General features: G+C 38.6%; 1 protein-coding gene across 1 annotated transcript; it reads right to left on the minus strand.

Moving 5' to 3' along the window:
• Nucleotides 1-151: 151 nt before the first annotated feature.
• Nucleotides 152-16,522, minus strand: PRSS58 (serine protease 58). The gene is made up of 6 exons (XM_077998146.1): nucleotides 6,823-16,522; nucleotides 5,847-5,919; nucleotides 3,747-3,885; nucleotides 3,262-3,518; nucleotides 702-841; nucleotides 152-600 (listed from the first exon to the last, which is right to left on the minus strand). Exons 2-6 carry the CDS (start codon nucleotides 5,884-5,886, stop codon nucleotides 451-453), a joined length of 726 nt encoding a protein of 241 aa, XP_077854272.1. The 5' UTR covers nucleotides 5,887-5,919; nucleotides 6,823-16,522; the 3' UTR covers nucleotides 152-450.
• Between the last annotated feature and the right edge of the window lie 71 nt (nucleotides 16,523-16,593).

Genomic DNA, 16,593 nt, shown 5'->3' on the forward strand with positions numbered 1-16,593 from the left:
TTGAGAGCTGTATGGGCAAGGAGAAGTTTAGTGTAATACCTCCCTCTCACCTTTGCCCTCCCCTACACTTCTAATTAGATGACTCTTTATTAGACTTTCTTTTTTCAATCAGCATAGTAATGTGCCAAAATCACACATTGTCTAATGGCTGTGGAGTGGTCTTTATTTTATGTCAGTTACCAATTCGTCACAGAGAACATAATTCCCACTTCATAAACTTCAGTTATCTAAGGAATTTGGGGTTTTCCATTCTTATCTAGAAGGCAAGAAGGATTGTTAGGAATAATCACAGTGAAGATATGTACAAGTGAAACTGCTCAAGCACCCATTCTGTTTAGCAGAAGTGAGACAGGTATGCATGGGGCAATGTAAGGAATTAATTTATATTCAGTTCTAAAGCTGAACGATGGAGACAAGCCGTGTCACATGGTCCACAACTGCCGCAGGAGCTCAGTTATTTTGGATTACATTTTCAATCCAGGGTACATAGTAAAAAATTTTGGCATAGATGCCAACATCGGCTCTCAAAACACATCCATCCGCAAAAGACAGGATTCCTTGAAGCATCCCATTGCAGATTGCCGGGGCAGCAGAAACTTCCTGCCAGGAAAACAATAATAACAGCAACAAAAAAGCAGGTTATCTTTCTGGCAAGACAGAAGGAAGAAAATGGGAAAATTAAAGCATGGAGAGTATTTTACCTTGCAGGGCTGCCTCCTTCCTGGCACGATGCCCACACACAGCATATTTTCCCTGATGTTGTAGGTTTGATAGGCATCGCGGCACTGAGGCTTGGAGATTACAGAGATGTTCACAGTTTGCAGTGAATCAGGTTCCTTGTCTAAAGAAAAGACAGAAGTCAAACTTTCTTAAGAGTTCTCTTAGGTATTAAACTTTCTTCTAAAAAACTTTTCTTCTCCTGCCATCAGAAATTAAAAGAGATCAAACATTCAGAGAAATCAGAACTGTGGCACTTAGGACAACGAAGGTGCAGAAGATGATCAGATTAACAATTTCTTATGATGCAAATGTCTGACCTTATAAAAGCGATCAAATTCTTGGAAGTTATATGTAAATATGAGACACTCCTGCAATGAAATGAAACACTTTGTTTTAAACTTTTTTGGAAATTTGGCTGGGCACAGTGGCTCACGCCTGTAATCCCAGCACTTTGGGAGGCCCAGACAGGCGGATCACCGGAGGTCAGGAGTTCGAGACCAGCTTGGCCAACATGGTAAAACCCTCTCTCTACTAAAAGTAGAAAAATTAGCTGAGTGTGGTGCTGAGGGCCTGTAATCCCAGCTACTTGGGAGGCAGGAGAATCACTGGAATTTGGGAGGTGGAGGTTGCTGTGAGCTGAGACCCTGCCATTGCACTCCAGCCTGGGTGACAAGAGACTCCATCTCAAAAAAAAAAAAACTTTTCTCGAAATTTAAGCATTCAAAGAGTTTCCTTTGACATGTAATTTTTAGAATCTGGAGGAATTTACAGATATCTGGCCTACTTTCTCATTTGTCAGGTCAAAACAAAACCAAGTATCTGCACAAAAAAGTCACTGAAAAAACAGTTTTCTTAAACATATAAAGCTAGTATGTGGTAAAGCTGGGATTTAAAACTGGGTTTCCTGGTTCCTAATTAAAGTTCTTTTCTTTATGTCAATGGTCCACAAAGTGCGAACTGTGCACACTTATAACAAAATTTGTCCAATCTGAAACAAAATGAGAAAAGCAACAAAGTAGTATGAACACATGTGGCACATGTTCTTTCCACAGACGTTTCTTTGGGAAGAAGTGCTGAATTTTAAGATTTTTTTTTTTTAATAATGGAGGAGTATGTTTAATGTTTTTATTTGAAAATAATGTGTTAGGTCTTGAAAAGAAAATGTTTGAGGTCCTTCACTTTATTTTCCAAGCAATAATTTCATGGCTAAACATTTCTTTTGGGAATACTTCCGTAGGAAATTCTTACTTAACTACTTCATGAGCCAGATAAAAATAAGATGCATTTTTTTTGAAGTTATATCTCGTTTTGACCCATGTGCCATAACCCAGATGAATCAAACATACTGGTCACCGAAAGGACATTTGGCTCTTTCCAAAAATCAGATTGACTGTCAGAGGACAAATAATTTCTACTTCTTAATATATGCAAGAAAATGTGCTCCAAATCTGAAGGTATTTACTAAGCAGTAGATTTAAAAGGCTTGAATCATGGCAACAATGATAGAATAAGTATATATCTGCCCACTGGCTTCTATAAAAAGAAAGTGGTGATGGATAGATGAATGTAACCTGACAGGCTTGTTTCAAATAAAACTCCTTTTCACACTATAGTATCTAGTGTATGATGTGTATTATACATACTCAAACTTATGAGTAAAGTTGCATTAATAATTCTCCCTGAGGGATTATATCATTGTTCTATTTTGCGAAAAGTTAATCAACTCCCCTTCACCACTACTCTCAACTCTCATAATTAACAACTATAGGCAGTTAATTAGGGTTTGCATAAAAATTTGGAGATGGGGTAATGGGCAGATGGGGATGCAACTTAGAAAACAGAAAGCTGCGTTGAGTTGTGGGAGTTTTTTATGGAATATGAAATATGAGGCATAGAAGAAAGCTTAGATAGAATATCTAGTTCAGGAGTTTCAATTTATGTATAGAATATTTTCATTGATAAAAATAATGGGAACTCTTTGTCAGTTTTCTGAAGAAATGAGTGAATGCTTAGAATGTTACCAGTTAAAAATGTTGATTTCAGAAGTTCTTCTTAAAGTTTTAACTGTGTACCTTTATTACAATCTTTCATAAGGAAGTTCTATCTCATTTAGTAAAATATGATGCATTGATTTTACATTTAATACATTGATATTTATTTCAAGTTGCTTTATTGCCTGAAATGGTTTGAAAATACACAACGTCGTAGTCTGCTTTATTTTAGAGTTAAGGAAATTGAGGCTCCAAGGTAAAATGATCTGCTGTCACATACAAAATTAGGATTAGAATACAAATGTTTTCTTTCCACTAAAACCGCTTCTACCATATATGAAAGAGAAAATGATAGAAAGATACAGTGAGTGAGTAAAAAACCCAAAAACCTTGAAGCACTCCTTCAGTGAGGTACAGAGAAAAGGAAAGGGGAGAAAGAGGATGAATAAAGTGGTTAGAAGAAAGCTTCACTAGGCAGAATTGAAGAAGCCAAGAGTTGCAAAGGTGTAGAAGCATGTCTAATTCTGAGAGAACATTGTCTTGAACTCACAGATATCACACACGTTGTAGCTCCAGGTGGAGACAGAGCACATGGTATTCTCAGAGATAGTTTGGTAGGGCAGGTTGGCTAGTTTCACATAGTCGTTGAGTTCAGCCTCTGTTTTCAGCTTGATGAGCATGAGGTCATGATCGATAGACGTGATTGAGAAGCGTGGGTGATGAATCATCTTCTCATAGCCAATCACTTGCAGATGGTTTTCATTGGAGTCTGCTGGGATTGTAACCCCCAGTATCACCCGAAGCTTTCTGGAACAATATAGACGTTTATGAGTGGACTTAACAGAGATGGCTTCTCCATCTTTGTGAGCCTATATTATTATATTGTTCCTCCCCACAGACCTTTTTCTGTACCCTCCTATGTCTCCCAAAGGCCTTTCTAATCCCATTTAATTGGGAGATGGTCTCAGAGAGTGAGAGTCTGTGCCCAACCTGAGAACCAAAAGAATGGAATACCTTTGAAGGCTTATCACTCACGGTAAATTGCAGTGTGCAGCTGTGATCACCCAAAGTGGGTGGATCAGGACTCCAGCGCAGGGCAAGTAGTCAGATTTCAAGTAGACCAAGTAGGGAGGAGTGGAACTGACTGTGTAATCTGGATTAAAGGCCAAAGCAACTGGAAAGAGAAGCATAGAAAAGAAATTCCAAGATTTCACTAGAAGAACTTCAGGAAAGTCATTTAATAGGCTCCAAGTTCCCCTACCCTTTTCTCTAGCAACTTTATCTGTAAACTAAATCTGTAAAATGACTTACTTTGTTCTAAAACATGAAGAAAATGATAAATGGTAGAAACATATTTCTTTTGAAAAACAAAAAGTGTTTAGCTTTTTCGTTGTCAATAAAGTCTTTCAAATTAAATGTTAAACTTTCTTAAATACCTTCCACAATTTAGTGGGTTGTATGCTAAGTCAATGCATTTTTTTTTACTAGCAATTTTAGAATGCTTTAATAAGTCTTATCTCTTTTTCCCAACAACAACTCAAGACAGAATTATGTAAGTATCACGACAAGAACAGACCAAATGCTAAGAGTCTGAGGAGGGGAAAAATAATTTATTGTTTTAACAAATATACATTGAGCACCTACTATATGTCAAGCTCTGTTTTAGGAGCTTGGGCTAAATAGTGAACAAAGTAGATATTCCTGCTCTCATTTACTACGATTAATGAATATATTCAGTAATAATAAACACAACACACAAACTATGTAGGTTATTAAATGGTGATTAGTGCTCTGGAAAAACACACAAGTAAACTACATATGATGTTAAATGTTGATTAGTGCTATGGAAATAAAAGTAGGACAGGGAAAGAGAGAAAGGTATTACCAATTGTGTGTTGGGGGAGAAGGAGGGGTATCAGGTGGTATTTGTTTGCTGTTTGTTTGAGACAGGATCTCACTCTGTTGCCCAGATTGGAATGCAGTGGCAAGATCAGGCTCACTGCAGCCTCAACCTCCTGGGCTCAAGCAATCCTCCTGAGTAGCTTGGACTACAGGTGTGTGCCACTACATCTGGCTAATTTTTAAATTTTTGAATTTTTTTTTTATTGAGATGGAGTCTTGCTATGTTGCCCAGGCTGGTCTCAAACTCTTGGGCTCAAGTGATCCTCCCACCTCAGCTTCCCAAAGTGCTGGGATTATAGGCGTGAGCCACCACATCCAGCCTCAGGTAATGTTAAACCAGTCATCAGAGTAGAACTTCATGGGCAATGTTGAACAATAACATGAAGATGGGGGAAGTTGCATAGTCAAATATCTGGGTGAAGGGACTCCAGGCAGAGGAAACAGCTGCAACATGGGTCCTGAGGCTTATGTCAGTTACGTCACAGAGGCCATGGCTGCTGATCCAGAGTGAATGAAGGGGAGCAGAGCAGGAAAGGGGCTCAAAGGTGAATGGAGGGTTTTGTAGACTATTGTAAGAACTCGGCCTTGTTTCCTGAGTACAAATGGAACCACTCAAGGATTTGTGCAAAGAAGTGATGACAGTCTCCTCATGGAGAACCTGTAGAGTGCAGAAGTATAGAGGTAGAGCCATCTGTTAGGAGAATAATTTGCTAATCCAGGCAAGAGGTGGTGGCTTGGATCATTGTGAGCAGTGGAGATGGTGAGATGTGATTGGATTTAGGATATGTTTAGAAGATAAAGCCAATAACGTTTTTCTAAGAGGTCAAATGTGGGGTATGAGAGAAAGAGAAGATTTATGAATAAACCTGGGTTTATGCCTGAGTAACAGGAACTGTGCCAGGAGATATCTGACTCTTCAATGTTCTGCTCTGCCCTCTGTGGTGCAGAACATCAATTCTGTTGCAGGCAGGTCCAGAGTCAGCTCTTAGGAGTGGGTCTGGTATTTGAGTGACAATGTCCACACCTCCCGCAAAAGCACATAAGCAATCCTCCTGTGGCAGGCAGGCAGGCACTATCACAGGAGGATACTTGATGGGAACAGGGCAGTGGGGAGGGACAGAGAACCATTCTACACTTGAGCTCTGGAATGACACCTCTCGCTGTTACTCATCTTTCATGCTTTTCCCAGGATTTCTCTTTGGTGAGTAAAGAGACAAATATGCACACACTCACCAGTCAGATTCAAGAGAGCCCAAAGGAAGATAAACTTCATGTTGATGTTGAAAGCCCAGTTTAGCTGCAGTCTCTGGAAAACATGGAAGAGAGAGAGAAAACGACTAAATAAAATAAAGCAAGATTCTAGAATTGGAAAAATATATCATCTGAATTATTTTAGTAGCAAGATTCAGTTTTAGAAATGGTGTCCATTACACAGAGGAGGACGTAGTGTCGTCTGTCAGAGAGATAAGAATAGAATCAAGTGACTGGTCCCCAATACGACTGAAATGATTCTGGAATTCAGAGTTCTGCACTCCGTCTTCAGGGAAGAAAGTACCAAAGCTAAGATAAGTTGAAGTTCATGATGTCTCTATAGCCACCTCCTGTCTGGTCTCCTTTTTGCCAGCCTTGGCAGGCAGGTGCCCCTTTAAACTATGTGTGGGCTGCTGCCCCTCCTGTCTGTGTGATGCTATCCCCCACTATGAGATGGTATTTTTCTCCAGTGGACATAACGTAGCCCTGTGGAGCTGACATTGCTTCCTCTGCCTGACATTAACCTCCTCTTCAAAATACGTTAACCTTTTCCTTCATGTCACTGTTTATCCATTTATTCTGTGAACCAACCTGCAAATTATTTATCTTATGTATCTAACTTGTGCCAGGATCTGTGCTTGCTGTTGGGGTTGCCTCAATTTATGGACTTCTTCCTTACCTTCCAAGGGCTTACAGACTAGTGGGAAAGATACTTAAGCTGATGGTTATGAAACAAAGTATTCAGGGCTAAAAATTGAGATATGTCACAGACTAGACACAAATATTTGCAAAACACATATCTGTTAAATAATTCATGATAAGCAAATATTAAAATTCAACATTAAGAAAACAACACAACCTAAAAGTGGGCCAAAGATCCTTACCAAATGTTTTAGTCTGCTTGGACTACCATAAAAAAATACCACAGTCTAGGTGTCTTACATGACAGATAACTTACTTTCTTATAGTTCTGGAGGTCAGAAGTCCATGATCAAGGTGCTATCAAATTCAGTTTCTGGTGAGGCCTCTCTCCCTGGCTTGTGGATGATCACCTTCTTACCGTGTCCTCACATGGCCTTTCCTCTGTGCACACAGAGAGAAAGAGGGAAAGAAAGCTCTCTGGTGACTCTTTTTATAAGGACACAAATCCTATTGGATCAGGGTCCCACCCTTCTAACCTAATTTAGCCTTAATTAGTTCCTTTTAGGCCCTATCTTCAATAGAGTTGCATTAAGGTTTAGGGCTTCAAACAGATATATTTTGCAGTGATGGGGAAGATAACACCAGAGAATATAAACAGATGGTAAATGGCATATGAAAAACTTCTTAACTTAGTATGTCATTAGGGAATTACAACAACAATAGGATACCACTACATACCCTGTGGAAGGGCTTAAATCCAAAGAGTGAAAAAAAAACAGATGCTAGTGAGGATATGAAGTATCAGGAACTGATGCTGGTGAGAATTTATTGCTGATGAGAGTGCCAAATGGTACAGTCACTTTAGAAAATAGTTTGGAAGTTTCTTATTAAGCTCAACATAACTTTACTATATGACACAGCTATTACACTTCTTGATACACCAAAAGATTTGAAAACTTGTCTTCACAAAAAATCCTACACATAAATATTTATAACTTCTTTGTTCAAAGTTGCCAAATCTTGGAAGCAACCAACATGTCCTTCAATAGACAAATGGATAAGCAAAGTGTGATTCATCCGTATAATGAAATGTTATTCAGAGATTTTATGATTTAAAAAACTTAACTCTCAAGTCATGAAAAGACAAGGAGTAAACTTATATGCATGTTGCTAAGTGAAAAGAGCTAGTCTGAAAAGATTATATACCATACAATTCCAATTATATGACATTCTGGGGAAGGCAAAGCTATGAAGACATATGTGTATGCAAGAACCTTTTTCCTATAATGACTTCTTTTCCTCTGGATAGATACTGAGCAGAGCAGTAGGATTGCTGGATCATATGGTAGATCTACTTTCAGTTCTTTAAGGAATCTCCACACTGTTTTCCATAGTGGTTGTACTAGTTTACAATCCCACCAACAGTGTAAAAGTGTTCCCTTTCCACCACATCCATTCCAGCATCTATTATTTTTTGATGTTTTGATTATTGCCATTCTTGCAGGAGAAAGGTGGCATCACACTGTGGTTTTGATTTGCATTTCCCTGATCACTAGTGACGTTGAGCATTTTTTTCATATGTTTTTTGGTCATTTGTATGTATTTTTTTAAAGAATTATCTATTCATGTCCTTAGCCCACTTTTTGATGGGATTGTTTTTTTCTTGCTGATTTGTTTGAGTACTTTGTCGATTCTGAATATTAGTCCTTTGTCAGATATATAGATTGCAAAGATTTTCTCAGGGTTGTCTGTTTACTCTGCAGATTATTTCTTTTGCTGTGCAGAAGTTTTTTAGTTTAATTAAGTACCATCTATTTATCTTTGTTTTTGTTGCATTTGCTTTTGGGTTCTTGATCATAAAGTCTTTGTCTAAACCATTGTCTAGAAGGGTTTTTCCTATATTATCTTCTAGAAATTGTATGGTTTCAGGTCTCAGATTTAAGCCTTTGGTCTATCTTGAGTTGATTTTTGTGTAGAGTGAGAGATGAGACTAGTTTCATTCTTCTACATGTGGCTTACCAATTATCCCAGTGCCATTTGGTGAATTGGCTGTCCTTTCCCCACTTTATATTTTTGTTTACTTTGTCGAAAATCAGTTGATTATAAGTATTTGGCTTTATTTCTGGGTTCTCTATTCTGTTCCATTGGGCTATATGCCTATTTTTATACCAGGACCATTCTGTTTTGGTGGCTATGATCTTATAGTATAGTTTGAAGTCAGGTAATGTGATACCTCCAGTTTTGTTCTTTTTGCTTAGTCTTGCTTTGGCTATGTGGGCTCTTTTTTGGTTCCACATGAATTTTAGAATTACTTTTTCTAGTTCTGTGAAGAATGATGGTGGTATTTTGGTGGGAATTGAATTGAATTTGTAGATTGCTTTTAGCAGTATGATCATTTTCACAATATTTATTCTACTCATCCATGGGCATGGAATGTGTTTTCATTTGTTTGTGTCTTCTATGATTTCTTTCAGCAGTGTTTTGTAGTTTTCTCTGTCGAGGTATTTCACCTCCTTGGTTAACTATATTCTTTTTTTTCTTTTTTTAGTTAATTAATTAATTTACTTTTTTGGCAGCTATTGTAAAAGGGATTGAGCTCTTGATTTGATTCTCAGCTTAGTTGCTGTTGGTGCATAGCAGTGCTACTTATTTGTGTACATTAGTTTTGTGTCCTGAAACTTTGCTGAATTCATATACCAGTTCTAGGAGCTTTTTGGATGAGTCTTTAGGGTTTTCTAGGTATGCGATCATGTCATCAGCAAACAATGAGAGTTTGACTTTCTCATTACTAATTTGGATGCCATTTATTTCTTTCTCTTGTCTGATTGCTCTGGCTAGGACTTTCAGTACTATGTTGAATAGAAGTGATGAAAGTGGGCACCCTTGTCTTATTCCATTTCTTAGGAGGAATGCTTTCAACTTTTCCCAATTCAGTATAATGGCTGTGGGTTTGTTATAGACAGCTTTTATTACCTTAGGGTATGTCCCTTCTATACCACATTTTGCCAATTTTGCTAAGGGTGTTAATCATAAAGAGATGTTGGATTTTGTCAAATGCTTTTTCTGCATCTACTGAGATAATCATGTGATTTTTGTTTTAATTCTTTTTATATGACATATCACATTGGTTGCCTTGCAGATGTTAAATGATCCCTGCATCCTTAGTATGAAACCCACTTGATCATGGTGGATTATCTTTTTAATATGCTGTTGGATTCTGTTAGCTAGTATTTTGTTGAGGATTTTTGCATCCATATTCATCATGGATATTGGCCTGTAGTTTTCTTTTTTGTTATGTCCTTTCCTGGTTTTGATATTAGGGTGATACTGCCTTCATAGAATGATTTAGAGAGGATTCCCTTTTTGGAATAGCATCAATATCTTTTGGAATAATGTCAGTAGGATTGGTACCAATTCTTCTTTGAATGTCTGATAGAATTCAGCTGTGAATCTATCTGATCCTGGACTTTTTTTGTTGGCAACTTTTTAATTAACATTTCAATCTTACTGCTTGTTATTGGTCTGTTCAGAGTTTCTATTTCTTCTTGGTTTAATCTAGGAGGGTTGTATATTTCCAGGAATGTATCCATCTCCTCTAGATTTTCTAGTTTATGTATGTGAAGGTGTTCATAGTAGCCTTGAATGATCTTTTGTATTTCTGTGGTATCAGTTGTAATGTCTCCCATTTCATTTCTAGTTGAGCTTATCTGGATCTTCCCTTTTCTTTTCTTGGTTAATCTCACTAATAGTCTATCAATTCTATTTATCTTTTCAAAGAACCAGGTTTTTTTTCATTTTTGTTTTGTATTTTCTTTTGTTTTTATTTCCATCTCATTTACTTTTGCTCTAATCTTGGTTATTTCTTTTCTTCTTCTGGGTTTGGGTTTGGTTTATTCTTGTTTCTCTAGTTCCTTGAGGTGTAACCTTAGATTGTCTATTTGTGCAATTTCACACTTTTTGATGTAGGCATTTAATTCTATGAACTTTCCTCTTGCATCTCTTTTGCTGTATACCTGAGGTTTTGATAGGTTGTGTCACTATTATTGTTCAGTTCAAAGAATTTTTAAACTTCCATCTTGATTTCATTGTTGATCCAGTGATTGTTCAGGAGCAGGTTATTTAATTTCCATGTATTTGCATGACTTGGGGGGTTTCTTTTGGAGTTGATTTCTAATTTTATTCCACTGTGGTCTGAGAGAGTACTTGATATAATTCCGATTTCCTTGAATTTGTTGAGATTTGTTTTGTGACCTATTAGAAAGTTCCATGTACTGATGAAAAGAATATATATTCTGCAGTTGTTGGGTAGAATGTTCTGTAAATATCTGTTAAGTCCATTTGTTCTTGGGTATAATTTAAGTTCATTTTTTTGTTGTTGTTGACTTTCTGTCTTGATGATCTGTCTAGTGCTGTCAGTGGAGTATTAAAGTCCCCCCACTATTATTGTGTTGCTGTCTATCTCATTTCTCAGGTCTAGTGGTAATTGTTTTATAAATTTGGAAGATCAAGTGTTAGCTGCGTATATATTTAGAATTGTGATATTTTCCTGTTTGACTAGTCCTTTAAAAAAGTTACATAATGTCACTCTTTGTCTTTTTAAACTGCTGTTGCTTTAAAGTTTGTTTTGTCTGATATAAGAATAGCTACTCCTACTCACTTTTGGTGTCCATTTGCATGGAATATCTTTTTCCACCCCTTTACCTTAAGTTTATGTGAGTCCTTATGTGTTTGGTGAGTCTCTTGAAGACAGCAGATAATTTGGTGAGTTCTTTTCCATTCTGCCATTCTGTATCTTTTAAGTGGAGCGTTTAGGCCATTTACATTCAATGTTGGCATTGAGATATGAAGTACTACTTTATTTGTCATGCTATTTATTGCCTGAATACCTTTTTTTAAAAAATTGTGTTATTGTTTTATGGGTCCTGTGATGTTTATGCTTTAAGGAGTTTCTATTTTTGTGTATTTCAAGGATTTGTTTCAAGATTTAGAGTGCCTTCTAGCAGTTTTCTTGTAGTGCTGGCTTGGTAGTGGCAAATTCTCTTAGCATTTGTTTGTCTGAGAAAGACTGTACCTTTCCTTCATTTATGAAGCTTAGTTTCACTGGACACAAAATTTTTACCTGATAATTGTTTTGTTTACAAGCCTAAAGATAGGACCCCAATCCTTTCCAGCTTGTAGGATTTCTGCTGAGAAAACTGCTGTTAATCTGATAAATTTTCTTTTATAGGTTACCGGATGCTTTTGCCTCATGACTCTTTTTTTTTTTTTTTTTTTTTTTTTTTTTTGAGACGGAGTCTCGCTCTGTCACCCAGGCTGGAGTGTAGTGGCCGGATCTCAGCTCACTGCAAGCTCCGCCTCCCGGGTTCACGCCATTCTCCTGCCTCAGCCTCCCGAGTAGCTGGGACTACAGGCGCCTGCCACCTCGCCTGGTTACGTTTTTGTATTTTTAGTAGAGACGGGGTTTCACTGTGTTACCCAGGATGGTCTTGATCTCCTGACCTCGTGATCCACCCGTCTCGGCCTCCCAAAGTGCTGGGATTACAGGCTTGAGCCACCGCGCCCGGCCTGCCTCATGACTCTTAAGATTATTTCCTTTGTTTTGACTTTAGATAACCTGCTGAGTATGTGCCTAGGCAATAATCTTTTTGTGATGAATTTCCCAGGTGTTCTTTGAGCTTCTTATTTTTGAATGTCTAGATCTCTATCAAGACCAGGAAAGTCTTCCTCAATTATTCCTTCAAATATGTTTCCAAACTTCTAGATTTCTATTCCTCCTTGAGAACACCAATTATTCTTAGGTTTGGTTATTTAACATAATCCCAAACTTTTTGGAGGCTTTGTTCATTTTTTTTAAATTCTTTTTTCTTTGTCTTTGTTGGATTGGGTTAATTTGAAAGCCTTTCCTTCAAGCTCTGAAGTTCTTTTTTCTATGCATTTGATTCTATTGCTGAGAGTTTTCAATGCATTTTGCATTTCTCTAAGTGTGTCCTTCATTTCCAGAAGTTGTGACTGTTTTTGATTTATGCTATCTGGAGATTTTTCCAATCATATCCTGTATAACATTTTGCTTTCTTTAAGCTGGACTTCACCTTTCTCTGGTGCCTCCTTGATTGGCTTAATAATCAACCTTCTGAATTCTTTTCCTGGTAATTCAGAGATTTTTTTCTTGGTTTGAACCCATTGCTCATGATCTACTGTGGTCTTTTGGGGGCATTAAAGAATCTTGTTTTGTCATATTACCAGGTTTGTTTTCTGTTTCCTTCTCATTTGGGTAGACTATGTCACTGAGAATATCTGGGACTCAGGGGCTACTGTTCAGATTCTTTTGTCCCACAGGGGTGCTCCCTTGATGCAGTGCTCTCCCCTTTCCTCTAGGGATGGGGCTTTCTGAGTGCTGAACTGCACTGATTGTTGTTTCTTTTCTGGATCTAGCCACTCAGAGGAGCTTCCAGGCTCCAGTCTGGTCCAAAGAGTTCTGTGATGTGATCTGTATTCAGGTCTCTCAGCTGTGGATACCAGCACCCGCTCCAGTGGAGGTAGCAGGGAGTGAAGTGGACTCTGTGAAGGTCCTTGGTTGCATTTTTGTTAAGTGCACTGGTTTTGTGTTGGTTGGCCTCCAGCCAGGAGGTGGTGCTTTTAGGTGCACATCAGCTGTGATTGTATAAGAACAATACAAGCTTTCCCTAGGGTCACCTTTGGATAAGTATTCAGGTTTCTCAGGCCATAGAGCTCCCAAGAGATTATATCCTTTGTCTTCAGAGTTCCTCGGCTATCCCACAGAGCCTGCAGTGGCAATCCACCTCCTTCAAAGGGTCTGTGGATTCTCTTGGCTTTCCTGATATGTTCCTGCAGTAGTTCTTGGAGAAAAAGTTCATGATGTGGGTATCCACATTCTGTTGTGTCCCTCCCAGTGGGAGCTGCAAGCCAGTCCTGCTCCTATCCACCATTTTTTCTTGAACTCCTCCTAAATGTGTATTTTTATTAAGCCATTAAATTTGTGATGTTTTTACACAGCAATAGAAAACTAATACAAATGCATACTGGATGCATTGTATTCGATACTAATGATTCCATGGCAAGGGAGATGAGAAGCTTGCTCTCATACATCATAATGCTTAATGAGGGGGAGACAGATGTAATAAGAATAATCATCATGAATGTCAAAAGAAAAGGGAGGTAGAGAAACATGTCACAGGACCCTAATATAAAGTCAGAAGAAGACCTCCTTTGGGAAGTGAAGTCTGAGACTTGAAGGATGAGTAGAAGTTAGCCAAATGAAGAGCTGGGGAAGAAATCTCCAGGTGGATGAACCAGAGCTCCAAGGAGAACATGGAATGTAAAAAAGAGAATGGAGAGAGAGACAGGCAAGGAGACACAGATAGGAGAATCCTATGAAACAGACTTTGCAGGATTTGTCAAGTAAGAACTGCCTGCAAAGGAGATAGAGGAGGCAACCAGAGAGTAGGTCAAAGAAACATGTCCTTGGGTTCTGTATTTTAGATGAATGAGGCTTTATTTTCCTTAAATGATAACAGGAAGAAGGTGATAGATAGGGAAAATCGGAGCTAATCAATAAAGCAAGTCCATGAGGAAGTCAGAGAAGATGGGGTCCATTTCACAGGTAGAGCTAGAGGCTGTAAATAATGAAGTCTTGCTTCCAGTATAGCAGGAAGAATGAAAAAGAAAAAAGGTGGGGGAAAGCAGGTATGTTTGCAGTTTTGGTGGTGGCAATTTCAGGGAGGTATCTTCTGCTGGTTTTGACTTTTCCCTAATCACACACTAGATGTCATCTGCTAAAAGTGAGCATTGAAAGTTTGAGGAGAGAGGAGAGGGTTTGAAATTGCTACTGCGGAGAATTATACAAACAATTTACTTGGAGAAGATAGGATTGCCAATAAGTGCTAAAAATGTAATTCAAGAGTTACAAGAAGTGATTAGTTGAGCTCTATAATCCTAAGTGAATTAACACAGGAACAGAAAACTAAATATTGCATGTTCTCACTTATAAGTGGCAGCTAAACATTGAGCACACATGGACATAAACACAAGAACAATAGACACTGCAGGTTACTAGAAGGGAGAGGGAGGGAGAGGGGCATGGGTTGAAAAACTACCTACCAGGTACTGTGCTTACTCCCTGGGTGATGGGATCCATACCCCAAACCTCAGTATAACGCGATATACCCATGTAACATACCTACACATGTCCCCCCGCATCTAAAATACAAGTTGAAATAAAAAAAAAAAACACAAAAAACCTCTGGCACAAATACAGACATGATTCATTAAAGGTGCTTTGGGCAGTGAGTCAGAGACAGGAAACTGGGGAAAATGTGAGAGAAGACTGGCAAACTGAGGATGTGCTGTTCGGATGGGGCCAGAGATTACAGAAAAAAAGTCATACAGTGAATGAAATGGCCTTAGTATCTAGATTTGAGAAAAAAGAAAATTTCTGTGAATGGGCCAGAACAAGCTATTGGTCTCAGATGCACCTAAGCTCTCTGGTTTTGGTTTTTGTTGTTGTTTGAAAGACAGGGTCTTGCTCTGTCACCCAGGCTGGAATTCAGTGGCACAATAATGACTCATTGCAGCCGCGACCTCTTCCTCTGTCAGCCTCCCATGAGTTAGGAGTTTTTTTTTATTACTGTTTTACGTAGAGACAAAGGTCTCTCTATGTTGCCAAGGCTGGTCTTAAACTCCTGGTCTCAAACAATCCTCCCACCTCAGCCTCCAAAAGTGCTGGGAGTATAGTCATCACATGTGGGTTTTGTTTTGTTTTGTTTTTTTGCTTTAGGAGAAGAGAAAACACATTCAGGCATCCAGGTTCAGGGTCCAAAAACCTACTCACCTCTGTGGCCTTTATAGGTGTCCTAGATTCACTGCGCCCCTCAAGGGAAGAAACCTCAAACCTCTTTATGCCTCCCACAGAGGTTTTCTCCTATGGTGTGGTTCTCTGTTCCCATCTTCACTGGCCTCCTCTGCCCATCTTTTCTTTTTTAACATAAGGTCCCTATGTCACATTGACCCTTTTCTCCCTGGTGCTCTTTGGTCTCCCCTATGTCACTCAAACCCCTAAGTTTGGGGGGCCACTCAGAATCCCCTTAACTCTGTCTCTGTTTTAAGATGCCTTAGTCAGTGACTATGGGATGCTGCATATCTCCCCAACATATGCCAGTGTGCGAGAAGGGCTGAGCACCCATCACAGCTCTTCTCCATAGCAGAAAGCCCTCCCAAACCCTGCAGCTCCCACCCACCAATGTAGGACTCCTATTTGTTAGTCACTCCTCAGGCAGCATCTGGGTTTCAGATCACTGTCTCCAACTGCCTGCTGGAAATAACCACCTCTACATCCTTAAAGGATTTCAATATAGCAGGCCACCTGTCTCCTCATGCAGGACCATGCTCTTGATATCTTGCACACAAATGCACTTGTTATCCTCATATTATCTTTGAGAATCACCATCTTACCTGTTGTCCAAGTCAAAAGACTTAGGAGTTATATCTGACACCTCCCTTGCCTTTTCTTCTTACAGTAAGTATGTCCAAATCTTACAGATGTTATTTCCTTAGTATCTCTCAAATCAGAAATTGCATGGTATTCTGTTTACTGTAAAAGCTTCAATGACACCCCCTCTAATTCCTATGAGATAAAAATCTAAGTTCCTTTATAGAGTAGGTCAGGCCCTTCATCACCCAACTTTTGCCTGCCTATATAGAATAATATTTTGTTACATTATTTTTCCTTCTCTACAATTTATTTTCTACCCTCAAGGATTGCTTATTTACATATATTTTCCAGACTTTACCACACTTTCATATGCTTTTTTACCTTTTAATAAACTATGTGCTCAGTTTTACAATATCCTCCCCTAATTTGTCTGCCTCTCTTGTGTTACTTCTCCTGACACTGCCACTCAGAATGTTTTATTTTATGTGTTCATGGAGCTTACTGCTCATCTCTGTTGTAGCAGTTATCACAAGGTACTATAATTAGCTAACTGATGGCCAAGGTCATGTCATAGTCACTCAGGCATCCTTAGCAAAGGCAGTGCCTACTAAACAGCTAGTGGTTAATTTTTGAATGAAT

This window comes from Macaca mulatta, chromosome 3, assembly GCF_049350105.2.
Source record: "Macaca mulatta isolate MMU2019108-1 chromosome 3, T2T-MMU8v2.0, whole genome shotgun sequence".
In the NCBI taxonomy this organism is placed as follows: Eukaryota; Metazoa; Chordata; class Mammalia; order Primates; family Cercopithecidae; genus Macaca; species Macaca mulatta.

Coding starts and splice junctions, on each gene's coding strand:
- PRSS58 (XM_077998146.1), bottom strand. CDS start 5,886: ATGAAGTTTATCTTCCTTTGGGCTCTCTTGAATCTGACTG. Junction 3,519..3,746: donor GCTGCACACTGCAATTTACC/GTGAGTGATAAG, acceptor ATATTGTTCCAG/AAAGCTTCGGGTGATACTGG. Junction 601..701: donor GAAGGAGGCAGCCCTGCAAG/GTAAAATACTCT, acceptor TTTTCCTGGCAG/GAAGTTTCTGCTGCCCCGGC.